This window comes from Pteropus medius, unplaced genomic scaffold, assembly GCF_902729225.1.
Source record: "Pteropus medius unplaced genomic scaffold, Ma_sr-lr_union100, whole genome shotgun sequence".
NCBI lineage: Eukaryota > Metazoa > Chordata > Mammalia > Chiroptera > Pteropodidae > Pteropus > Pteropus medius.
This window is the reverse complement of record NW_024340701.1, coordinates 12,263,569-12,291,506: the sequence shown is the minus strand read 5'-3', so window position 1 is coordinate 12,291,506 and position 27,938 is coordinate 12,263,569. Positions and strand designations below refer to the sequence as shown.

At 40.2% G+C, this 27,938-nt stretch overlaps 1 protein-coding gene across 9 annotated transcripts in view; it reads right to left on the bottom strand.

The window, feature by feature from the left end:
* FGGY (FGGY carbohydrate kinase domain containing) overlaps positions 1-27,938 on the bottom strand; it is a 364,704-nt gene that overhangs the window by 109,730 nt on the left and 227,036 nt on the right. For 8 of the 9 annotated variants that reach the window (XM_039887657.1, XM_039887684.1, XM_039887635.1 and 5 more), the window contains 2 exons: positions 13,156-13,263; positions 752-813 (listed from right to left, as the gene is read on the bottom strand). In XM_039887657.1, the coding sequence (XP_039743591.1) occupies positions 752-813; positions 13,156-13,263 (170 nt within the window). The remainder of the gene's footprint in view (positions 1-751; positions 814-13,155; positions 13,264-27,938) is intronic. The other variant, XM_039887675.1, reaches the window with a different exon arrangement.

Sequence of the window (27,938 nt, the reverse complement as noted above, 5' to 3'; positions counted from 1 at the left end):
GAAACATCACCATGGTTCTAAGAGTTAGAGTTATGTAAAAAAGTGTACTCATAGAAGTGTCATTCCCCGCTACAACCCTGGTCCCATTCCTCCAATCTTTCTATCCCATTCCTACCCACACTTTATAGGTAATCAATCTCATTTGGTTCTGGTTTAACTTTCCTATATTTCTTTAGCATAAAAGGAACAAATACAAGTTTTCTTATATTTCCTTCTTTTTACATGAAAGGGAGCATATTGTCAACACTGCTTTGCACTCCACTTTCTTTACTTACTGGTATAACCTGGATTTTACTCCATATCAGTTATCCTCAGTTTTACAAATGAAGAGATAGGCCTAAAGAGTTTGAATAACTTGTCCAAGGTCACCCACTGAGTAAGGAATAAAGCTGGATTTGAACCCAAGAAGTTTTGACTCCAAAATCCATCTTCCTTCTATTACATCAGTTTCTCATCCATGGTTCCTGGCATATTTTGCTGCTGGTGGTGGTGGTTGGGTGTGTGTGTGTGTAGGGGTGGGGGGGGGTTGAGGAAGAATGAGGGGTATGGATCTGTAGGTTCTTTGAATTCTCTTAGGTCATTTTAAAAGTTAATACCTGTATGTTCTAGATCATCTGGATGACTATCTTATAATCAAGTACTGCCAGGCATTTTTATTGCCCATAGGATCTGAAAAATCACACATCAGCCTAAAGTAAATGCCCTCGACATAGTCAAGCATGAAAAGTCGTAGAGGACAGAGAGCAGTTACCTGGCTGTGGCCTTGGCTTGTAGTTCAGGAAAGGCAGCATGGCCCTGCACCATGTGGTCTATCTGAAAAACAAAAGAGATGGGTCAATTTTATAGTTTCTCTAATCTATGTTTAAGCCAGAAAAAAGATATTAAAATGTCTGGGTTTTTTTTTTTCCAGCTCTTTGTCCATAGAGAATCTAAGAATGTTAAAATGCTAACTCGGCAAGAGTGTTTCAGCTCTTTCAGAAATCTAGTTTTGCTTAACCTAGTGCTGGCCTCTTGGATTACAAAGCAAAGAAGTTTAAAGAGAAGAGTAGCAGGAAATGAAACTCCCAAGGCTGAACTGGTAGCAGCAGGTAGTATCAGGCTCAAGAACTAGATGTGAGGGGAGGACTGAGATGGAGGGGAAACTCAAGTTAAATGGTCAGGGATCTGGGTGTTATAGCACTAACTTCTGATTCACACCATGTCCACTTTCCCAATCCAGGCTGTTACCTCAGGGCAATGTCAGACTTTGAATTACTCATTCCGTCTAACTAATGGAGAAGCTGAGTGAAAGAGATTATGAGGAGGGAGGTTCAGTTAAAAAAAAAAAAAAAGTTAAAAAAAAAAGTCCCAAAGCTGTCATGAGTACCTCCTGATTGAAAAGTTAACACATGGGAAACTTGAGACGTAGTTCTCCAAGGACAGACATGTCTGAGATCTGGAAACAACCATCTTCTCACTTGAAACCCCATGTCTAAAATTCTATTCCTTAATCCACTTGGTAGTTCTGAACAAAATAATATGTAAAATGCATCAGGAAGAGACATGCTTCCCTATGCTGGAACTCTGGCTTGCAAGAACATAGCCAACACTGTGTTTGGGTTCCTGAACTTAATTTGTGTATTTTCTCAATGTTTACATGAGTCTCGAAGACTCCAAAACAACCATTCTGACAGATTTATTTTCACTCAAACTATGAACCAACTAGTTATTTTGGCCTCAAGGAGATGGCCTCTCTGAGCATGTTTCCTGAGAGCTGGGGCTGTGTGACAGGAAGAGAATTTGTTCTGGAGGCACAGTGGCTGGATCTGCCCTCTGGCTCTGATAATAACTAGCTGTGTGACTGTATGCAACTCACTTGACTACTCTGATTCTCAATAACCTCTTTTCTCCTCCACTAGCCTCCTTTGAAAACAGGATTACTGGGTTGTAGGGAGTGTCTCTACCATAAGGCCAACAACAGTATAAATACTACATCTAAAATTTATTGACTCGCTCATCTTATATTAATTAATACAAAGCTAAGCATTTTACATACATTATCTTATTTATTCCTCACAATACCGCTATGGAAAAGATACTATTGTCCACTATGGAGATGAGAAAACTGGGAGTAAAAGAGATAAAATAACTTGTCCAAGGTCACAGGGAGTAAGTGACAGATCTAGGTCTCAAACCCTGGACTGGACAAGCCCTGTGCTTGGCATATCATAGATGCTCAATAAGTATTTGTTGAATAAATGTGGGATGTATGAACCATAACGGAGACATAACATGCCACATGCTCACATAGGACCATGTACTTCTTGGCAGCACTTACCACACACTTTACAATTGTGTCTATTTGCATGGGGCACAATTTGCTCAGAAGGTAACAAGTAAGAGAATAAATGAAGTGGTGGAAATATTGGATGAACAAAGAGGGTTGAGGAGACAGTGGGTCTTGAAAATCAGAAAAATGTTTATAGTTTTATTGGATTTGAGGCCATAGAAAACAATTTCGAATTGGGGAGCAAAATGATGAAAAGTTAGGAAAAATTAGTCTGATAGGGTATGCAGGACAGGGAGATAACTAGGCATAGAGAGCAGGAAACACAGACACACTCAGAGGCTGATAGTGAAAACACAAGGCACAAATATTCCTTGTCCTTGCTCTATTTAGGCATTTTTCAAGTTCTTTTAGTAAATCATTAGTTTATATATCTGTCTTTTACCCTACACTCTAAGCTCTTTTAAATCAAAAGCTTCATTATTTCTCACACCCCAGTGCCTACAACAATGCTGGGCATTGTGAATGAATGGATGGGACACAGTTTTTAAAAAAGTAAAACAATTTTAGTGACTAACCAGTTACAGGATATAAGAAATTCAGAGTTAAGGATGACTTTTGAACTTGTGGGTCTAAGGAAAGGAAATGTGGCCATATTAATCACATCTTTTTATTTTCTGTATTTCTGACTCTTTCTGAGGCCTTATTGATCCTGGAAGGATGCCCCTCTCAGGGTTAGCCAATTCCTAGAGATAGTAAAAGACTAAACTCACTTGTGAGCACGCCGTTTATGCAAACTAACTAATTCAGAGCCCACCTCTCTACCACGTCCTCTGTGGGCCACTATTTCCCTGCTCTAATCATCTCAGGGCCAGGTACTAGACAACTAGGGACAACTTTGGTACCTCTCGTGTGGGGCTGTGTGATGTGGCATGCCTCCTCCTCTCGAGAACAGTAACAAACCATCTTTTCAATGACAATCATCTCCTGATGTTGGCCTCATCATCCTGAATAACAAAACCTACATCTTAAAACAGCAGCTTAGTAGAAAGAACATGGATTTTGGAAACACACAGGCTCGGGTTCAAACTCATGGTCGATACTGACATGCTGTGGTACCTAGGAAAATTCACTAGACCTTTCAGAGATTCATCTCCTACAATTGTAAAATGGGGATAATAAAATTTGCTTTGTAGGGGAGGTTGTGGTGAGGATCTGGTGTACAGGTGACTTTTAGTTCATAATACGTATCATTGATAAGAAGGGAATGCCACCAAAGGAGCAAAAAATGTTGGGAGAATAGGATCTCAGGTGGTCAGCAGCGTTGTTTTATTTTTTCACAGCATCTGGTGGTAAAGGCCTACCCTGATTAGCAAAGAGCAAGCCAGTTTGCCAAATAATTGAGTGCTTATTTTGAAAGCCTGGAGTGCCTGTTCCTAGGGTTGATCTCACCACTTATACTTTATTCTCTAATGCATTTAGCACAGTATAGAAGAACACAGTGTCGCATGAGCGGTTATTTGTTTTTCAATGAAATAACCAATTTAACCACAATTACTGTATTTGTTAAGTGGTTGCCTCAGAAATATAAAGACAGAGCTAGTCTAACTCTATAACTGTTTTCTTATTTCCTCCATCTTCTCAGATTTTAGCTCTGACATCAGGCAGCTCTAAGAGTAGGTAGAAAAGTTCTACTAATTATTTTGATTGGTAGAACTCTTGAGCTGGAGGGAGACAGATCTCCTTCAGGATGGCTTACAAGTCTAGATCAAGAGGGAAAGGCTATCTTACAATAAATAACTTGGGCTAGACTTCTAAGCCTTCCTTATAAAGGTGGGATCTGCATTTGGAATACGAAAGAAATAGAAATGCATTATAGTATATAACACAGTGATAAAGAATGGGTGTATGAGGTGGCATCTGGCCCACAGATGTATTTTATTTGGGAAATACAATGTGTTTTAAAAATGAGCCAATATTTTAAAATTCAATTTCACTTAAAATCCAGATTTTTGTTTCTTTTGAAGAACTGGCAAATGTAAGACACTGGGCCACCCACATTCTCCCATGGCAAGAGTCACCTGGAGCTGAGTGGTGACTGATCCCTTCGGAAGGCCTGCACCCTTCAGTTTGTAAGAGGCACCACTACCCCGTATCATTTCCCCATAACAGACACTGGATTTCATCAATTTATCATCATGATTGTACGAAGTTTTACTTGTGGCAGAGAGCTATTTCTCTATGCCCATCTCTCTGTCAAAGGAATTCAATCCTAGAGTACAAAAGCTGAAAGAAAAACTTCTCTGTGAGAGTAAAGAAAATATTTATTTGCCCAGTCTGTTTATTCATTTATGCTATCTGACTCCTTTTGGTATTTGAGTTTTGACCCTTGATATAGCAAAGAGAACATAGACAAGAATCCTGAGACCTGAGTTCAGTTCTGGTTTAGGGCATAATTGTGGACAAGACCATATCTAATACTCTCTCTAAAACATTTAACAAGTTAATATGACGAATAGCCAACTGTTTGTAAAATTACACAGAGAACTACATCACCTGAGATGTTAAAACTATTGGCAAAGAGTTCACTGTCAAGAAAAACATGTAACAAAGGCAAACTTAGAGTTGATGAATTTTAGATTCTATGATTATTTTGCTAAGACAAAGCTATCTTGTTGCATGGTGGTTTTTTCTCTATTAAAATCAGTTTTATGTGTTAGTGTTGAGGCTGTCTTTTACCTTGCTTTGCAGATAGAGTAAAGAAATCATTGGGCTCAGGGAAGTGTTCATCACTTGTCACAACTGCCTTTTTTCCATCTGGGTTTAATGTCAATTTTTTCACCTAAGCTATTCCAACTCTTTACTTACCAAGTCTTTTTATCTCAAAGTGAAAACATTTTGCCTGACTTTTTCCAGCCTTAAAATTCTCATGAAATTATAATGAAGGAAGAAAGTCTAACCTAGACAATTTCTTTTATGCTGCTGGAAGGGATTGTGAGCTTCAATAATGAACAGTTCTTAAGAATGACAAACATTTCTAAAAGAAAATACAAATTTATTTTTACAACTTTAATATTAGTTTTAGAAGAACTTCACTTACAAGTAGATAAATTCCAATTTAATATAGAACTAGTTCAGTCAGTCATGAATGTATCGACTAAACTAGTTGGTAATTTTGTGTATTTTTACGGTTTGTTAATTAGTTCACTTATTCATGAAACTAATGTGATATAGGCATCATTCGAATAATTCAGGATATAAAGATAAATAAAGCGCGTGTTCAAAACGCTATACCTGTGAGCAGAAAATGGCAAATATTCAAATGTAGTTTAGACTGAAAAGGTTCTTTATAAATTCAATAAATGTTAATTGAAAACTTACTATGTTCTAGTCATAGTAAGTAAGCAAAGGGGATTCACTAGCATTTAAGACAGATGTAAACTCTGTCCACACAGCGATTATATTCTACTGAAAGAGACAGCCAACAAACACATATAATAATTACAGATTGTGATTAATGATTTGAAGAAAATAGGTTACTGCAGTAAGGACATTGATTTTAGATAGAGGATTCAGGGAAGAGCTGAGGGTGAAATTTAAGCTAAGATGCTAAAAAAAAAAAAAAAAAAAGGAACCAAAAAATTCCAAGTAAAGAGATTAACAAATGTAAAAACTAGAGTAAGTAGAAAAGTTGTATAAAATGAGGATAGGGAGGTAGGATGTGGGGGCGAATCAAGAAGGCAGATCTCTCTTTAGATACATGCACTTAGGAAAGGCCATGTGAGGACACAGTGAGAAGGTGTCCATCTACAAGCTAGAAGAAAGATCTTTCTATTTTTTAAGTCTTCAGTATTTTGTTATGGCAGCCAGCATAGACTTATACTATGTTTAAAACAAATAAAATAACAACTACTGTATTGTTGGGTATACAGCATATGTAAATACCACACATATGACAACTACAGCATAAAGAGTTGGGGAGCGGTAAGTGAAACTATAGAGTTGAATGCTCTTTATATTCTACCTGAAGTTTAATAATATATGCTCTAAGTTGACTGAAAAGTTTAGGATTTATATTGTAATTCCTAAAGAAATCATTTAAAAATGTAAAAAAAAAAAAAAAAAAAAAATGATGCCTAAAAGGCAAATAGAGAAATGAAATTCTGAAAATTGAAAAATATTCAATTAATACAAAAGAAAGTAAGTAAAGGGGAGATAGAGAGAAAAATAACAGAAGAGATCACGGAAAATAAATAACAAAATGGAAGACCTAAATCCAATCATACATTAAATATAGATAGTTTAAATACTCCCCCCAAAATCAGAGATTATAAAGCTGTAGAGAAAAGCTAGACCCAACAATATGCTGTGTATAAAAGATGCATTTACATAGACTGGGAGAGAGAAAATGGCTGTTTAGCTAATGGTGCTGTGAGTGAAGGTAAAGAACAAAAGATGGATTGGTGATATACATTTTGGAGTTAGAATCAATAGGATTTCCTAATGGATTGGGTGTGGGCAGAGAGGAGAAAGGAGGAGTTAAGAATTAATCCTAATTTTCTGGCTTTAATAAAAATATAAATGATGGTGCTCTTTACTAAGCAGAAGACAAATAATGGAGGATCACCTTAGGGAGTATATCAGTTACCACAGTCAGAAAACCGGGAATAATTCTTCACTCCTTCCTCCCCCTGCTTCCTTAACATCTAATCTACCTTTCCCATTGATAGCAATGATATCTTTCAAAAACCTTGATCTCTCTCTATTCTGCATACTCATATCCACTCCATCGGGAAATCCTGTTGGCTCTATATCCAAAATCTGACCACTTTTTAGCAGCTCCATTGCCATCATCCTATCTCTCAGATAGATTGCTGACTCTTTCTGGTCACCCTGCATCCATCTACCCCACTCCCACCCCAGAGTTTATTCCCAACATAGCAGGCAACAGCCAGAAAGATCCTGTAAAAACTTACATCATATCTCTCTTGCACTCATTATTTTCCAGTGGCTTTCCATTTCATTCAGAGTAAAAGCCAAAATTCATACAGTGGCTAATAAGATAGCCCCCATTACTTCTTTGAACGTATGCCCTACAGCTCTCATTTTGGTTCATTCTGCTCTATCTATGTGGTCTCTTTGCTATTTCTGTAATACCCCAGGCAAGCAACCCCCTCAGGATTTTGCACTGGTTGTTCTCCTGTTTTGGTATATTCTTCCTCCAGGTTTTCTTCCCTTCCTTGTTGCTTGTTTGAATGTCACTTCAATGAGGTCTACCCAGACTGCCTTATTTAAAATTGCAAGTTGCTCACCGGAATCAAAAACTTTCATCCTCTATTATTTTTAACAACTTATACCATAAAATTATTTATTGCTTTATCACTTTATTGTGGATTTTCTGTCTCCTCTTATTAGAATGTAAGCTTGACAAGGGGATAGACTTTTGGAGAGGGGACAGAAGAGGCCGTTTTATTCACTGCCTTTTCCTCACTCAGAACAGTACCTTGAACATAGTAGGCACTCAACAAATACTGGCTGTGTAAATAAAGATCACTCAAAGAATTTGGACTTTATTTTACAGATAAATGGAGAGCTATCAAGAATAAAAAGGCCATATCTATGTTTTAGAAAGATTGCTTCAGTTGCAAATTTTGGAGAGGGTATTTTGGACTGAAAGTCTGTGTCCTCCCTGCCCCCGAAATTCATACACTGAAATCTTAACCACCAGTACAATGGTATTGGGAGGTGGAGCCTTAGGGAGGTGAAGCCTTAGGGGAGTGATGAGGTCACGAGAGTGTAGTTTTCCTGAATGAGATTAGTGCCCTGTAAGAGTCTGACGGAGCCCAGAGTTCAGCCAAGTGATGATATGAGAAGATGGCCCTCTGCAACCTGGGAGAGGGTTCTCACCGGAACCTGACGATGCTGACACACTGATCTAGACTTACATCTTCTAGAACTGTGAGAAAGAAATTTCTGTTTTATTTCATCCACTCAGTCTATGGTACTTACAGTAGCCCCAACTGACTAAGACATAGGAGTTCGAGGGGAAAAAAGTAGAAGCAAGAAGGTAATTAGCGATGCAGGAATCTAGGTGGGATACAAAAAAATACAGTGAAAGCCTGTGCAGGACGAGAGAACAGAGACGCATTTGTTTATGTAGAGCTGGTCTTTTTACCCATGAAGTCATTCCAATTAGCTAATGTGAAATGCTGGGGACACACCTACATCTATACAAAGATCCTGTCAATACTGATATAAGTTCCTCTCGTGACCTTAAAAGCCTGCCAATTGTATTTGCTTCAAAACACTTGAAAAGAAAGTCACACTAACTGACGGACAATAACTCATTCTCAAGGGAATCTACAAGAGAACTCTAAGAGAAACTCAGAAATGCAGACCCACAAAAGTCTGATCCAGTTGTGGAAAGATCCCGAGCTTTCAGGAGCTGACTTGGGTTTGAATCAAGGCTCTCCTACTTATAACTGTAGACCTTAATCAAGTTACCTTACTGTTCTGTTCATTCTTTTCTATTCATTTATTAGTAAAATTGACATAATAACAATGACCACATAGACATGCTGTGAAAATAAAATGAAATACTGAATCTTAATAGGGCCTAAAAGTGTTTGGCACTTAACAGATAATCCTAGTATGCTGTAGGGACAGTACAATCTACTATTATGTGCTACAATAAATTATAATTATCAGTTTTATATCCAACTTTCCCATAAGATAATAAGGTACTAGAGGATAGGAATCATGTGATAATATTCTTGCTTGGCCCCGAGTAATCACAAGTGAATGAATCACTATCTACATAACCTGTACAGCACTGTGTACACTGCAAACTCTTCAAACACCCACTTCTAGAAGACTGACTGTCTTCCTGAGGCTAACTCTAGACTGGCAATAAGGGAAGAGGCATATAGGCACTTACAATGCACAAATCTTAAAATTGCAAGAGCACATAGCATCTTGCTACATTGTGATCCTGTGGCTCAAGCTCATGAATTTAAATTCTAGGTTCAAACAATTCAAAAGTAACCCTCCACCCTAAGTGATTATTACAGAAAGCCAATGCCACCATAGATGCAGCTTAGAAATTTGTCTTAGCCTCCCTCCCCTTACACATCCCCCAATAAAACTGACTTTGAGTAAGACAGAGAAGGGTGCTTGGAGAGGGGGATGGCCAAGTTCCAGATGGAATTAAGCTCCAGCATCTGGATGAAGTGAATGCATGGGTTGGTGACCTGTGGAAAAAGTCTGGACAAAAATCAATAGATTTTTGCACGACTGTTCTAGAGAGAGCATTGATAAGCACGAGACGATCCTTGATGGGTGCTTGACTTATGCAACTGAAATCAATCATCCATGGGATATGGGTATGTGTTTTTCTAAGAGGAAATAACTATCAGAGGCACATGCTTGAGATAAGTAAAAAATGAGTCCAAATCTCAGTCAGATGAAACAGCAAGGTTCCTGAGCCAGAAAAGATCCTATCCCATTTTTTTCTTCATCCTGAAGTTAACCAGATGGACACATTTTTAAAGCACCAATCTATTCACATTTTTGGAAAGAAGGACCTGCTTTGTGATGGAAGATCATATTTAAATGAGACAAAATATCTATTTTCCAAATCTAGAGTTTAGATCCTGTTTTCATTTTTTTTTCTTTCTTCTTTCTCTTCCTTTACTTTCTTTTTCACCTGCTTTCTCCACTCTTCTGTTTTAGATGGTGTATTTATGACTGTATGTTTAGAATATACTATGGACAATGTAATAAGGGAACGGACACTTTCAGACATGGCATGTGAGAGATGCTGTGCATATGAAACAAAATATAAATTATGTAACTTCCTCTTATAGTGTCCTATATGACAACAGTTTATTATTACAAAACCAGAGATCAGAATTCACAAAAGAATAAATGAGAATAAGGAAATGAAAAAGAAAGGTGAATTGCAAGAGAACCATGGGAAAAGGCCATTGACAGTGTGCATCAGTAATCTCTCCAGGCCTGTGCTTACTACTCTGAGTTTCAATTACTCATCTGTAAAACATGAACAATAACTGTTCCTATCTCACAGGGGTTTTGAGAGGATTAAATGAGACAGTATATGAAAAGCTTTTGGAATGAAGACTGGGAATAAGCCTTCAAAATAAATATTAGACAGTGTGATTATTATGAATATCATTCAAAGATTAACAAGATTATACATACAGATCCTTCTCATTAATAAACACACTCAGTAAGGTGCAATTATTGTTTTTATTATTACCATTATTATTGCTATTCTTATTTTCTCTATTTTATAGGTGGTTTCTGTTTCTTTGCTTGGCCTCTCTGAACTGATGATTTAGTGGACAGTCTATTTTGTTCTTGATTCAAATTTGGCCCAATTATGCTGGCTTTTAGATTTCCTAAGAATTCACTCTCTGTAGGCCACGAATCAATCATGCCTCATTAACATGTCCAAGGAAACTACACATGTAGAATTGCTCAAACTGGACCTCCAAAAGCAGCTCAATTGGTCGATGGTGTATAAAAAACTAACTAGATAAAGGTCAATAATTCCCATGACTCCTATGGAAAATCATCATGGATTTTTATGAAATTTTTATGACAAAAAAGGTTAAATTTTTTATTTAAATTCGGGCTCAGTAAAGAAGAATAACCAATTCTCCTCTACAAAGATACGTCATAACATTTGGGTGAAGATGGATTATATCCATAGCAACAGAGCAAACTTAGAGCCAAATACTGGGGAAAGCATTTCTAGACTGAAACAGATGTTCAATTTGCATACTAAGTCTCTGAAAACCTGTTGATAGACAGCTTCATGGACAATGCATCCAGCATGAAGATTGGGTTTACTGGATTATTATCCTTGTTAAAAAAGTCTTTGGGTTGTGTCATCTATGAGTTCTGGATCTGCTAAGGGTGATTACACCATGATGCAGGGGTGCAAACGGCTATATTTCAGATATGGGTTTTCAGTGTGTCACAGAAAGTGAATAGATATGTAACTTGAAAGTTGTATGAATACACAGCACTAGTTTAAATAGGAGAATGTAAAGCTCCAGTCCCACTGCACCTTAGGCATATAGCGATATCTTCTCAACTTTTCTGGTTATTAAGCACTGGTTATTAAGAGCATTCAGAGGTTATTTATTTTATACTCACTGAGTTTCCCTACTAGGCAATGAGCTCCTCAAAATCAGGAACTGATGGGAGTCTAATTCATTTAATTCATCTCTGTAGCCTGCTGCAAGAGCAGGGGCAGAGAACATCCTCTTTGAAGCCATCCATTCACCTACGTTTCCACTGACTTTGAAAGAGAATTTGAGGCAGGTAAGTATAAAACAGCGATACACTAAGAAAGGAAAACTTATGGTTATTTGCATCCCCATCCAGCTTTGGATCAGATCATTTATAATTTGACTGAACATTTAGAAGAGTTGGTGGGATAATCAGACCACAAACAAATGATTTCAATATAACATAGTAAATGTGAGGTTGGGTAATTGAGGCTGTCTCGTTTTCTCTTGCCTTCCACATTTAACTCCCCCAAGGCTTACCAATCTCTTGACCTCAATTCTTAGTCGTCACTACCGCTATCCTCATTCAAGCCCTCATGGCTTTTTATCTGTGGACTAACCTACTAAAACTGGTCTCCCTGCCTCCAGCCATGTGCCTTCAGGCCTTCTTCCCTACTACTGTGAGCCAGACAGATATCTGAGCATGCCTGTCCATCCTTCCAACCTTTCACTGGTTCCCCTTGGTCTCGGTCTACTAGACAAAGTTCAATTCCTTAGCGTGCTTTACAGGGAATTCTTATGATGTGGTCCCTGCCCAGCTTCCTAATTTTTATTGTAAGTCATTCTTCTAAGAAAAGTTTATACCACAGCTGAAATTCTGGACTATTTGCAATTACCCTCAAATATGCCTTCTTATTTTCACTCCATGTCTTTGTTCCCACGCCAGTTCTCCTGCCTCAAAGAGTATTCCTACACTTCTTCGCCTGGTTTGTTCTTATTTCTCTTTTAAGGCTCAGCTCAAATTCCTTCTCCCCTGCAAAAAGTTCCCTGACCCAGCTTTGCGCCAACTCTGTGCCTTGTACCTCTGGTATAGTGCTCATCTCACCTTTCTGGATCTTCTGCCTTCTCTATTAGACAATGGCAAGCACTAAACAAATTTTAATCAAACTCCTTCTAAGAACCAGGCAGTGAGCTGGATACAAAGAGATGACTTGGCCCTTATCTTTAAAGAGCTCACAGATTTCTGGAAAAGACAGATTTGTAAACCAATAATAATAATAATAGAATGTGATAAGAAGTGAAGTTGTGTCTTAAAGGACAAGTAAAATTATCAAGGGGGTAAAGAACTCTCCAAGAAGGAAAATAAGCATATACAAAGGCGTGGAATAACATAAGCCATGAGGAAGCTGTGAGTAGGGCAGTCTAGCTTTAGTGACAAGGTCATGTGTGGGACTGGAGGGGGTACACCACAGAGGGAATGATATGTACAGAAAACTATCTGAACTACGTCCTAAGGGCTATGGGGAACCACTGAAGGATCTGGGCTGGAGAATAACATGGTCCTTTTCACAAAGGGCAATACCACTCCCTCTGCCATGAGAAAAATGGATTGTTGTCTGAAAGAGAGATGAGAAGATGGGTTAGTCATCATCGCCTGAACCAACATTTATTCATTTGGCAAATGTATGCTGCATATGCACCATATGTTAGGCCATACACTAAGAAAAGTTAATTCTTCTGATTTAAGATTCTGAAACTCTTCCAGATACTCTGTATATGGGTAGTGTGACAAAATGAGCTAGTCAAGGGTGTAAAAACGTTAAAGACCATAATGAAAAAGTGCCAACTTACCAATTTTCCAGTAACACTCTGCCCACCTTCATTCAGCCAGAACCCAGGAACCATGGCTGAGAAATAAGGGCCCCAGACGCCTGGTACAAAAATTGGGTCTTTGCTGATCTGGAAAGAAAGGAGCAATATATACAAAAATATTGACCTTCAGGGCTAGAAGGAGTCTTCTCCTCCTCCCATCTGATGTTCCTATGACCATGGAATTCAGCTTCTTATTAAATACCTTTTATGGTAGGCAAGTCGCTCCCTCCAAAGAAGGGCATGACTTCGTCTTTGGGAACCTTTCTGATTAATTCATTTAGTTGCCAGGGTAGCGAAAGAAACTGATAAGGTTTTTCCTTGCTGGCTCCCTCTCTGTGGTAGACTGATTGCACAAATGGTCCCCATTTTCCACCAGTCCCTGTATCCACCCCTTTTGCAATGGGACCGTGCAGCAGCAACTCTCATTGAGAGATAGGGTGCCCACTCTTGAATCTGGGTCAGCTTTGTGACTTGTTTTGGCCAAAAAAAAAAAAAGAGATGAAAATGACACTGTGCCAGTTTTCCAGGCCTAGGCATCAAGAGGCCTCTGTGCTTCTCTACTCTTCTTGCTCCTCTGCCTTTGCAACAGGAATATGCCCAGGCTAGCCTGCTAAATGGAAAGACATGCAACAGAGCTGAGTCAGCCCACTTGTTGCAGGTGGTGCTTCACGTATATGAGAGGGCCCAAACAAGATCAGCAAACGACCAGCAGCTAACAAGCCCAGGTCACCAGAATGATAACTTGTAAATAAAAATACCAAGATTTTGTGCTTGTTTGTTACCTAGCAGTTCTGTGATAATATATAAGTGATACATTCTCTTCTTTCTACAAATACTCACTAGCCATCTAATAACAACACCCTTTTTAGGTGCTGGGAACACAGAGGTGAATCAGAATACTTGTCTTTAAGAAGCTATCCATCTAGAAGGAGCTCCATAAGTAAACAGACCAATAGAATACAATGTGGTCCATGAGATGGTGGAGATAAACATAAAATGTTGTAGGGGGCACAGAAAGTGATGAGTAAAATGGTCCAGCGGTGGTTTCCTAGAGAATGAGACATACACTTAGACTTACAGGATTTAGCCAGATAAAGTGGAATGGGCATTCCGGGTTAAGAAAAGAGCTGGAACAAAGCCATGTAGGTGAGAGGGAGGTGCTCTTAGTATTCAAGATGCCACAACTTTTTTTTAAAATAGCAGACCATAGAAGTTCTCTTAGGTGTTAAGAAAATATATCAAGAGATGAGCCAGAACAGACAAGGATGTGTTCACTCATCTAGAATGACATATGCTTCTCATCCATCTAGAAGAGATGGATGCTGAAGTCATATTTGTGGTTATGGAAAGGTGTCATTAGCAGGTGGGGAGGAAAAGGGAGTACAAGCACACAAGTTCTGCTCCTGCATGTCTTGAGGCTAGGCAGAGAATCTATTCATTCATTTATTCTACAAATATTTATTCAGCCCTTCTTACATGTTCAGTCCTGTACCAAGTTCTGGGGATACAGAAATGAACTGAATGTCCACAATTTCTGCCCTCATGAAATTTACAGTCCAACATTTCAGCACAGGGATGAACCTTCTTTAAATGTCTTGACCTCAACTATTCTGCCTCCCTTTTCACTGAACTAGAAGGATTTCCAACCCTCAGACAGGAAGGAGTTAAGGCAAGGAAACTACACAACATTTTCAACTTTAAATGTTGTTGAATAAAAATAATTTATAAAAAAGGGACATTTGACACCTAAAACAGGAAGAACAATCTCTGGGAGAAAAAAAGACAGGCTTCTGTAAGAAAAGACAATTCCGCTTACACTGACATATCCTCTCCTGTCCTTATTGGTTCAACATATGTTTCCTGAATTCCTATTGTGATGTGCGTCTGTGCCAGGCACTGGGACTAAATGGTAAACAAAAGAGCACAGTCACTGCTCTCCTGGAGCCTGAAGACTAGGTGATCAACCATTTAGAATCGGGCAGGATTCTTCTAGGTTTAGCACTGTAAGTCCTGTGCTCTGGAAAACCCTTCAGTCTTATGCAAACTGGGACAATTAATTGGTCACCCTGAGACAGACATTAATCAAATCACAACAGAAATGTGTAATTACAAACTGCAGTGAGTAAGCCAAAAATCAAAAGCTACTATATATGTGAGGTACCTAATCATAAAAATCCTCCAACAATCATGTCATTCCCCCCATCTGGGAATTGAGGAAACTGAGGCCCAGAAAGAGTACCTTCTGTAAGATCACCTGGCCAGAAAATGGCAACTGGGAACAGAATCCAGACAGGACTATGACTCAGCCATGCTCTCTCCTCTGCTCTTCACAAGTATATCAGGGAAAACTTGTCAAAAGTCTTTTGCAAATGAAGATTCCCTAACCTACTTGTGTTCGAGGCCAGGAGGCTTGTGCAGTTTGAGTGAGTCTATGTTGGTACTAATGGCTCTTGCTTCCTGCCCTGAAAGGCAAATGAAAGATTCAAATCGTAGCCTAAAAACAAGACCATATTTTTGGCAAAGCCAAATATAGAACCTGTAGAGTGTGGTGCCTGCCTGCTTTGTAGTTTTATAACTTTGGGCATGCTATTTAACTCTGACTGGGAAGACAGAGGTGGGATAAAAAAAAAATTACAACAAAACATGCCAAGTGCTACAGTAAGATAGGAAAGGAGGATAGTAGGAGCCAAAACTGCCTGGGTGGAAAGTGAGCATTTTAAGAGATGCCCACATTGGAGCTAGGCCTCGAAGGAGGAATAAGCATTTCCTTAGGGAGAGAGGGAGGGCATCCCAGAAGGAAAAGGGTTGTGTGGGCAAGGCTCAGAGTCACGAAGCTGTACAAAGCATCTTGATTTTCATGAGGGCTTAAAGTTCTGCATTTTACCTTACATAAATAATCATAAGGTCTGAAGGATAGGCATATTTTTTGCATCAACAGACCCTATTGCTTATTGAAAAATCAATTTTTGAAAAGCTATGGCTGGGGGAAAAAAACCTCAGTGAAACCACCCTCTATGTCAGGCAATAATAATATGAAATGGTAATGTAGAATTAAAAATAATGAGAAGAAATAATAAGACAGTAATCATTAACAGTTACTGGTGTTTATTATGTGCTAAAGACCCTTCTAGGCTCTTTATAGATACTGTCACATTTACTAATCATGACACTCCAATGAGATGGGTCCTATTATTATACTTACTCCATAAATGATTTTACTGCATAAAATCTAAGTGGAAGGAGGTCAAACAGCTAGTAAACAGCAGAGGAGTAATTTCAAGATATAAGTTATGAACCACCAATTTATTTCCCTCTCTAGAACTTCTCCTTATCTGTAAAATAAATAAAATTGGACCAGAGATGTTTAATATCTGTTTTGTCTTTGAGATCCTCTAAATTTCCATGAAGTTGAGTCATTCTCCTCCAGCTGGCCATTTAGAGCTCTCCAGCAAGCTATTTCAATACAGACTCTGCCCTCGCACGGCCTAGGGGTCAAGGGGTTGCACTGGGTGGTCTCTTTGGGTTTCTCTAAGTACCCACTTTGCTCCCTTATTCTTCTAGCCTGTGGCCAAGATTATCTGGGGCTCTCTCGAATGTCTACTTCATGGATTATATTTAATGGCTGTTTTACTATATTAGCTGAGTAAATATTCAGCAAATACTTACTGAATATACACTGAGTTCAAACTACTGTTTCAAACATGAAAAGACATAGAAAGATGGGCATCAGAGCCACAGAAGTCCTCCTGAAGTCTACAATCCAGCAGGTGCTGGAGTGCGGAATGGGCTGGTGGGGGCGTAACTCAGGCATCAAGAGACTTGTGAGTGTCCATTTGCATTCAGGCTTACAATTACCCTGACAGTGTGTGGAGTCAAATCTAGGCAGACCATTTCCAGCTGAAGAGACAGGCTAGGAATAGGGAGTGGGGTGTCAGCAAAATGCCCAGGATCACCAGGATCAGAAGTGGTAGAGCAGGGATTAGAAGCCTCTCTCCATGTGCTCCTGCCTCATTTCATGTCTGTCCCAAGCTGGCTCCATTAGTGGACGCCACTGGCTGAGCTTCACCTCAGGCTCTGGTACTGTCAGCCGAGTTTCCCTGCAGCGATAAAGCCCAGATGCCTGCTTATACCTCCTTGGGGGAGAGACGACTGGGCTCAGAGCAGGGAGCTACCCCAGCACCACCCCATCATCCCGAGGTTGGCCTAAGCCTCGGGCAGGGACAGGAGGCAGGCTCCAGGCGCCAGTGGTCCTGGGAGGGAACAGGAGGTTTTGTTTTGAGTGCCTCCAGCCAGGTTGGGAATTTTAGAGGGTAGCCACAAGCATGTGTGGGACTGAGTATTTCCGTGGTGGCTCATCTCTCCTTCCAAATGGACTGTGCTATCAACTTACTAGGAAAAAAAAAAAAGAGAGAGAAACATTTATACACATTCCAGCCAGTTCCCAACTCACTACACAGTAGAAAAAAGAGCAAAAAAGAGCATAGAGAATTCTGTTTATGAATGGGGGCTCTAAACATTCACCTCTAGTTTTGCACTTCTCAGATTAAATTGCAATGAGTTGCTTGCCTCTCCTACAAAACAGTGGGGAACCACGTCTTCTTATCTTAAAGGCGGTGAACATGGTTTAGTAATAAGAGCATAGACTTTGGTGTCAGACAAACCTGGGTTTCAATCCTGATTAGGACATCTATTAGCCATGTGTCTTTGAGTCTCATCTATAAATGGGGATAACCTCATCTATCATAGCATTTTATACAAGGCCTAAGTGGAAAAATATATTATGACAATCCTAGGACATAAAATGCTCTTAAGAAACATGAAACAACGTATGGTTTAATTCTATTCTTTTTTGGAACGGTGGAAATATCTGGAACCCGATGTCCCGGGTTCAGGTTCAGCCTCTTCTTCCTCCTCCCACCTGGATTCTCTCATCTATGTTCATCTCACTCATCACATCTCCTGGCGGCAGCCCATCCAGTCTCATGTGTGTAATGACAATTTTTATGTTGTTGAGTCCCAAATTTTTATCCCAAACTCAGGACTTGCTTTTGAGTTCCAGATTGGACATCTGACCTGACTGTCTACCGACACGTCCAAAATAGAACTTGCCCTTCTTCCTCCCAGGGCTATTCTTGCTCCAGGGTCCTTGTCTCAATGAAGAGTACCCTATTTACCCAACCATCAGGATACCATTCTTGACTTCTTGACTTATTCATCTCTCTCCTCTACCCATGTATTGTCAACTCTATTTTTCAAACACAAGCTGTTCTATTTCTCTTCATCAGTCCAGTCCTTTATCACCTCTTGCTTTGATTATTACAACAGTGATTAAACTAGTAACCCTACCTCAAATATTGTATTCCACCCTGCACCCTCACAAGCCCCACTCAGAGACTCCAACTTCTATACTCCCAACACAATAAACTTTCCAATACACGAAACTAATCATATCATTTCCCTATTTAAATTCTTTCGATGTTCCCCATATGAGACTGTTCTGATTCGGCTTTTATCAATTTGTCTGGCACGTGTTATCATTTCCCTGTCCTTTGCCCCCATTATTTTTTTCTGCAACAAGCCCATCGCAGCCTAGAAATTCCCCAAGTGTGCCATTTTCTTTCTCGTCTCTTCATCCTCATAAATTCTCCTCCCTCTGTCTAAAAGGCATTCTTTCTCACTTGCCCCTAAATAACACATGTCCTTTTATAATGCTCAGCTCAAAATTACCTGCTCTGGGAAAAAAAAAAAATTACCTGATCTGGGAAGCGTTCTCTAAACCCTGATTTCTACTCCAAAGCTAGGTTAGGTACCCTTCCCTGCATCTTCCCTTCACTCTCTGTACTTCCATACTGTCGGCTGAAATAACACATGCTACGTGTGAAAGTGTACTTACCTATATCTATAAATACCTACGTAGCATGTACTTAATATATAATATACATGTAATATCCCTTTGTAAACTAAATCACCACACAAATGCAGGGCATGGCTAAAATTAGTATTAACACAACAACACGACTGACATTAAAAGCCATAATAGAGTATAACATGTGCAATCACCTGTAAGTGGCACTTTGTTAATAAAGCTCGGGCTTGTCAAATGTTCCTCTCCTCTATTTGGAGGTTTCTGAAAGGTTAGGAGTCCTCCAGTAAAGAGTTTGCCCTTCCTAGAAACCCAATGCCTTTATTTCAGTTTGAGTAAAACAAGCACACATGAAACCTGTTCTCAAAGATCCCCTGAGACTGAGCGGTTTGAGCAGGCACTGAGCAAGTCTGTCACCCAAACAAACAGTCCCCAAATTTGGGATGGAGGGAGGCAGCCAGATATTGCCTGCAGTGTCCTGAATTATTTTCAAAGCATTTTGGACTCCTTAAACCCTGAATTCTTCTTTCTTCATCATTCTGAAACCCAGATGTGATTACAATAGAAATGTAACCCACATGTTTCTCATTCACTTATACTTAACGTACCCAAAGTTGCTTTGCAAGAGAGATTGAATAGCCACGAAAACATTGAGGCTTTCCTAAAGTTCTTCCAAATTTTCTTACCCCCTGAGGACAAGAAGCCCCACTTAGCTTTCTCTGTACACATGCCTGACTTGCTCCAGTGAGCACAGACTGGCTTCTCACTTTCAAAGTTCCAAGAGCTGCATGACTCCAAACATATAAAATCATACCTTGCATCTTTTTCACAGCCCAAACAATTCTGTGGTGGGTAAACATTATTGGTCTCTTCTGTGGATCCTGCAGAGGAGGGGCAGGCAGGGTGTGGGTAGGGAGGAAGCTAATGAGGGGGAAGGGTGCTCTGTCTGTGCGGTATTCATCAGAATGGATGCTTAGCTCTGTTGCTCCAGTGTCACAGTGAGTTGGACTCTCAGAGTCAGAACCATAGTTTCTCTTTCAATCACACCCCCCCACACACCCGCCAGGTACCATAGTATCAGTTATTAAGTGGTTCTCAAATATGGCCCAACCAATGCTCGGTTTTGATTCAATACTATCTTTCAGGACAAGCAGCTCTCTCTTACAGACTTTAGGGTTTTGTTAAAAAGACCCCTGGATAAGTTTCACAGCCAGCCGAGGCTGGTCAGCAGGTGCTGAGAAGGATGATGCAGCCTTTTGCCTTGCAACAGCGCATAGCACCCTATTACACAGTGCTTCTGTCAGACATCCGATTATCGCTGGCTGACTCACAGATACTCTCTCTTCCTGCCCCATTTCTGATCTGTTTCTATGTTTCCCACATTACAAGCTTTTGCTTTGATTCCAGTGCCTGGCTTCAGAAATCATCTCATAAATCTGACCAAAGACTTACAATTTCTAGTTTGAGTCTCTATGTTCTATCTTAATTTGCCACGTGACCTTGGACCTTGGGGTGTTCATCTGAAAAATAAGGTAAATAGGACCTCTTTTACAGGTTCATAAAGATTAAATGTAGCATAGTCTATTATAGGCCTTGGTACAGTGCCTGGTACATTCAGTGACCCAGGGAAATGTGGCCTGTGTTCATGTCATCACCTTGATACTGGCCAAGATGTACTTCTTATTTATGGATGGGAGCGCACGTGGGCACTTAATTTTAAAAGGTAAAATCTGACACCATCTTGACTAGAATTCTGGAGATGGGTACAGAGGTTGTAATGGCTCTAGAGAAAAGAGAGCCCAGTGAGAATCAACACTTCCACTCAGATGGGTTAATTTCTAATTGCAAGATCTGTCACTGGGAATAATGACAACTGAGGCCGTACCCTGTTAAAAATATATTGTGTAAAGGCAAAGAGTGCCTTGGCTGATTTATATCAGGGCCTCTTTGAATAGAAGTCAGAATTTCTGTGTATTTGCATTGCCCCCTGCCTTTTGGAACTGCTCCCCAAAAAGAACTCACCCCTGCTTCTCAGGTTCAGCTCAGGGAAATTTTGGACATGTCCGTGCCATGCAAGTCCAGACCTAAAGAATCCTGATGTGCAGAACTCACTCTCTTTGTTTTTGGCCTAATAGCAGGTGAGATGGCTAAACTGCCTGGACGAAGAGAATTAAAAACTACCTACAGACACTTGGGTAGTTCCCCAACTGAGTGATTACAATGTATTATACACTTAAAAGTGTTTATCGAGTGTCAGTTGAGGTGCTTAGGGTGAAGGAGTTTATCCCTTACATATTCTCTATAACAAAGGAGACTGACGACAGTATTAAAAAATAGTGATGGCTGGATAGGAGAAGGTCAGGAGAAGAGAGATGGGGAGAGAGGATGTGAAACTCAACATTCTTTGGCTACCTAATATGTTACCAAGGACAGCACAAAAGTGGCACAGGCACCAGCATCCACAGCAGACTACTGATCATAGCCCTTTCCTTCCTGCCATTTCTGGACTAGGCATCCAGTGTGCCAGGGAGCCACTTCAATCAGCTAAAGTGACAAGTGCTCTGAAATCTCTCTGTCATCCCCACACGGGACACTTTCACATACATTTCCTCACTTAAGATCCTGGGCAAGCCTGGGTTAAACCCAGTTTTGACTTAGAAGGGAACCAAGCTTCACAGATGTTAAGTTCTCACAGTTACAAAACAGGGCAAAACCAGTATTTAAATTCAAATCTGATTCAAGAGTCCATACTCTTCTTGAGATATTTTTTTAAAGGAGGAAAAAAAAATGGTTTTAAAAAGCAGAGGCAAGGACACAGCAGGCAGATAGCACCTTCTTCAATGTTGGTCTGGGGCCATCCCAGCTCCTCCTGTGTCCTGAATGTAATGTGTCCCTTACGAATTCAACAGACAATGTGGGGTTTTCTTTGTCAGAGAGAGACAGAGATAGAGATAGAGATGATGCAGAGATGGTGGGGGGCGTGAATAGGGAGAGAGAGAGAGAGAGAACATATACCGGTGGTATCTTCTTAATCTCAATATTAAATAGTACTTCTTTGAGAATGTTAAGTGAGTCTCACGTTAAATAAAAAAAAGAAAGTACTTAATGGCTTGTAACACAGAGGCACAGGGACTAAAAGAAGAAAGGGCACACGGAAGGAAAGTTATTTCAGGAGGGTATGCCCTCTGCCTGTCCTCTGAAAGATCATGCTGATACTTAAGATATGTAAACATGGCAGAACAATCAAAAACAAATGAAATGATAGCCTCACACTAACAGTATTCGGCTGTGGGCAATGGCTAGGAGGCAGCTTTTGTTATGAATAGATCATCTGAGAGTATAGCAGGCCTGATTTTTACCCTTGGCTTAGGCTATCTAGTGTATGAGAATGCATCTGGGCCCATCTGTACTTCCTTAGAAAAAATAATAGAGGTGGGGAGGAAGAAAAAGCAGTAATCTGTAACATGTATGACATGATGAAGGAAAGGGTTACAGTTCTGTGAGAGTGGTTTAAATAGAGTTTCTATGTTATTAATCACTAATGTGTTTAGCTCACAATGTAACAAATGACAATTATAATGGCTTTTTTTTTTTTTTAAGCATTACAAATGAACACAGGGGAAAAAGAGGAAAGGCATCTAACATTTCTAACATTTGCCAATCACCAACTATGTACTGATTGGTTTATACACATTTTTATGTATAGTCTCCATGAAAATCCTGCCATTTCCTTCAGCTTACAGATGAAGAAACTGAGGATCATAACAGTTCAAAGCTCGGGGGTGGTAGGTAGGTGCTGGGAGAAAGTGGAGAAGGGTTAAAGAAGTATAAATTAGTAGTTGGTAGATGGTCACGGGGATGGGGAGCATGGCATAGGGAATGCAGTCAGCAGTGATGTAACAGCTTTGTGTACAGCCAGAGGGAAGATAGATTAAGTAATCAGGGGGATCATTTCATAAACTATGTAAATGCCTAACCAATGTACTGTATACGTGAAACTAATAATAAAATAAAATTTAAAAAGTTCAAAGCTATGTTTATGGTCACACAGGTGCCAAGTGGTAGAATGGGATTTGATCTGGGTCTGTAGACTCTAAAGGGCATCATGCTCTTCCTACTGTAACTAGCTGCCTCTTGGCTACTTGGAAACCATGAAAGACAAATGAACATGAGGGGCTCAGTGGAACCAGCCCTTCCCAGACTTTTGACCTTTTGCTGAGGGTTTATAGAAAGGGGACCTTGGGTACCTGCGAGAGTAAGGGCATTGCCTAAGGGTGCTCTTAATGAGCAAACCTAACCAGCTTCTGGAGATCAGCGTGTTTCTCTATGGTCCTGCCATTCTCCCCTCCCCTCCACTCATCACGCAGCAATCAGAGACAAGATCAAATGAAATTGGCCATCACGGCTAGCCTGGCTTCCAGTATGTGTGAATTCCGGCAGAACTCTCCCTGTGTTGATACCGTCTGTGTGTGGTGTGGGCTTATGTGCCACTGGCCCAGCAATTTGAGAATCTGGCTCTCACCTGAGGGACAGATGTCAGTTAGGAGTAAGAGCTATTTTTCTACTTCACTGGTCTGCTCTCACAGGGTGGTGACTGAACACTCAGCCATGGTGGGAGGAAACACTCCCCCGCACCTGTCTCTGGGAGATACAGAGATGGGCATGCTAGTTAACGAGCCCGGGGGCTGGGGAGACTGCTTCCTCAAAGCCAACAAGTGCCATGAAGAGAGGAGTTTGTGTCCAGCCAAGTCAATATCATGGCTCCATACAGCAAGATACGAGAGAGATCCTGGCAAATCTTGGTTTCCTCCAACATGAAAGACAGACAAGGGCATCCACCTTCCAGGATGTTCGGGAAGATTACTGGCACTGTAGAAAATGTGTTGACATACTGCCTGCACATAGTAAATAATGAACAAGTGAGAGCTAATTATTTAACTTTCTGGAATCTTATTCTCTTTAAACCAGGAAATGTTTAATCTACATTTTTCTGCATTCAGAGTACAGACCGGTCTGGTTAATCCTGATAAGGTGCAAATAACAGAGGTGCCAGTAGAGGGTGGGGATGGCTGGAGATACAGTAGGTTTTAGGTGGAAGAAATCTGGGTCTCATTTTTCATGCCAGACCAAAAGGATTACTTGGATTCTCAAATTGTATCACTAATGGGTTGGGTTGTTAAAAAAAAAAAAAAGATATCTAATGTTTATACTTGAGGCATTTCTGTTCATTAAGGCTCTGCACTCCCCTCTTAAGAGTTTACATAATAGCTGCCTTCTACAGTAGTGGGTTATTGAGTTCACATACATGCACCTGGTGAGGTTTCTGACAGAGTAGGTGCGTTATACGGGAAAGGAGAGGAGGGCCCAGGAAACATCTGGGGTCTGTTGAGAATCAAGATTCTCCAGAACAGACACACATCACACATTCTTTCAGCAAACATTTAATTGAGCACCTATTATGTGTCAGGCCCTGGGGAAACAGAGATGAAAAAGATACTATACTTGTCCTAGTTTTCAGTATAGTTAGAGTCTGACAGTTAATCCAAGAATGGTAAGATACCCTGATAAGCACCTCAATGAAGAAATAAGTTCTTAGTACAGAACAGCTTGAAGAAGGTGTTATGGTTTGGCTAGAATGTAGACTATTACAGTAATAATAACAAAAATCACACAAATGTTGAATTGGCATATGCTGTGAGCAAAAGACTGTGTGTGAGTGGCTTCCTCTGCACTATCTTATTTAATATTTATTACAGGCCTATAAGATAGGTATCTTTATCCAAATTTTACAGATGAGAGAACTACGGTTTAGAGAGGCTATAAAACTTGTTCAAGGTCAGGCAGCTATGGAACAGAAGATGCAAAAATAGAACATCAAATCTATGAGTGGAAGGGCAGGCAGTGGTCAGATCATGAAGGTCTTTTCACGAAATGCTAAGGAGTAGGAATTTTTTTTCTTGAAGGCAATGGGGGAAATAATCCCAACTTACGTTTTGTGTATTTTGTAGCTAAAAGTCCACAAACCCACTGCCGGCCCCTCTCAAGTTCCTATTTGGGATTACCAGAGGCTGTACTTGCACAGTGGTTCATTTGGTTTGTTTTGATTCACAACAAATGCATGATGAATGATAATCGTCTGTTACGTTGCCCAAAAGTTCTTGTGGTTACTGGGTACGTAAGTGTTCCACACAGAGCTGGGCCTTCCCTGGCCCTTCAGAGCCTCCGAGCTCCCGATCAGCCTCATGGTGTATAAGTATGTGTGGTTTCTTCTATTTTGCTAAGTCAACAGTTCCAGGCAGGGAAAAAGAGGCTTAGCCTCAAATACGATTCTCCATAAAGTCCTTCACTGCCTCACCTCACTCAATCCATTTATTTTTCCCCAAGTCACTGATTCCAGCACCTCCTGCCCCTTCATGCTTCGACTGTTCCAAACCTGCTACTTCAACCTTGGCTGACCCTTTTAAACCAGCTGACCACCCCAGGCAGAAAAGCCAATACCTAAATGGTGATACCCGGCCATCTCAAATGGGTAGGGGGCAACTGTCAGCTGCTTCAGACCTGCTTCTACCCTGATTCAGGTAACATCTGGCCCCAAAACCCTTGGCTCCATCTATCATTCATGACATGACTTGTCTTGAGGGCCTAGCATTTGAATTGTCTTCCAAATCCTCACTCTCCTTGACAACTTTGGCTCAGATGCACATCACTAGCTCTCTCTGCTCTGAAAGTCTTGGTGAGGATAACCACCCAGAGCTGGACTCAGATGAGGGTACCATCCTGGTACCTAACACCCTACAGAGGGTTTTTGCACGTGGCCAAAGGCAAAGGTGTTCTTCAATTGAGGCAACGCCCCAAATCAAGTATGCTCTCCATTAAACTTCCCCTCCTCCCACCAGTTTTAATGCCCTTCAGATGCCTGTCTCCATGCTACAGAGGGTTTTCAGACAGCTGCTGTGATCACTAATTTAACTAATCACTGAGATAGCTTCAGAAAGTAAGAAAGGTTATTATTTTTATTTTATTTTTTAAATTTTGGATATTTCTTTTTTTTCAATTAATTAATTTTTTATGGTGACGTTGGTTAACGAAATCTGGTAAGTTTCAGCTGTCCATTTTAACAGTAAGGCATATATATATATTTACATTGTATGTTGACCTCCCATAGTTAGAATTCTTTCTGTCACCACATATTTGACCCCCTTTACCCCGTCTACTTCCCCCTCCCCCTACCCCCTACCTTCTGATTACCGCTAGTTTATTGTCCATGTCCATGAGTCTGTTTGTTTGTCCTGCTTGTTTGTTGCTTTTAGGTTTCTATCCCACATACAAGTGATATAATGTGATTTTCAACCTTTTCTGTCTGACTTATTTCGCTTAGCATGAGTTATTTTTAAAAAGAAAGAAATGGAGGCTCTGAAAAGTCAAATGGATCACTCAAGTTCACCTAGAAAGTGTCATTGTCAAAATTAAGACCCTTCTCTTTATAAGTCCAGTGAGTTTTCAGTTGGCATAATACTAAGAAGGGATATATGTGATTCAGAGAAGTCAGAAATGCTCGTATATTCCCCCAAAGCCATCACCCTACTGGCCTCCTATAGGATGATATACTAGAGAGAACCTGACTCAGTTTAAAGCTTTTATTCTGGTATGAGAGATGTTGCAGAGGGACACATCCAGTAGTCAGTTACATCATAGTATAAGATGACCTGGAAGCACTTTATTTTCCTTAGTGGCAAAGGGGGACAGACACCATGAGATCATCACTGTCGGGTAAGGAGGCTCTCTTGCATGTCATGCAGACCTTTCTACGGAAGTTCTCGGTTCAGCTCAACAACAGCACCCAAGCGTTGGAGACACCAATAAGTAGTGGTGGCATGACAGAATGGTGGGCTCTTTTGGATCCTCAAGACTCAGAAAACCTTCAAGAACACTTTCAAGATACCCAAAAAGGTAAATATTCAATACTACCACATCTCCAATGCTTGTTCTACTTCATACTGGAATCCTGGTGAGTGATTATTTCATTCAAAACTCACCAAAAGCCAATCTTGTGCCAGGGACTGTATTAGGCACTAGTGATATAAAAATGCATGGGCCGCAATACTTACCCTCAAGGAATTCACAGCCAAGTGAGCAAGGAAGACATAAACAAATATGGAAGAATATCCGCCGTGATAGAAGCATATGCCATGGAAGCTCACAGATACTCCACTTTTTAAATGTAATCTGAAACCTTCCAGGAAGAGATGACACCCGAGCTAAGATCTGAAAGCTAAATAGGAGTTAGACAGGAGGAGGAATGAAGGGAAGGGCATTGCAGGTAGAAGGAGAGGAAGCAAGGAGTACAGTACAATCTATATAGCAGGGCTGGAGGAGGGAGAATGTGAAGGAGAATAGTGCTACATGGGGTTGGAAAGGTCAGCACAAGCCATGCCTTGCAGAGGATCATCAGACTTGCTAAGGATTTAAAAGTAGTTACAGTAGGGGCAATGGAAAGGAGAATAATGTGATTTGAACTGGTAGGAGAGATACTGGCCAAGACATTTTTCCTCTCTAGGACTCAACTTCGCCATCTGTAAACGAGAGCCCTGAATTAGAGGAGCATTAAAGTTCCTTCTGGGTCTCACATTCTGAGTATTCATTAAATGGATGATCACAATTACAGAAATATTTTTTATGTTGATATAGAGATGATAGCCAAACATTATAAATGTGTGCCTGAAAGGTCTTTTAAGCCCTAATAAAGGAGAAAGAACACAGAATTTGACTTCAAGAGACTTGAATTCAAAGCCAGATCTGCTACTTACTATGTAACTGAATAAATTACTTATATTCTTCCTTTCATCTGTTAACACAGAGATAGCAATGCTTTTTAGGGTCACTATAAGGAATAAAGAAA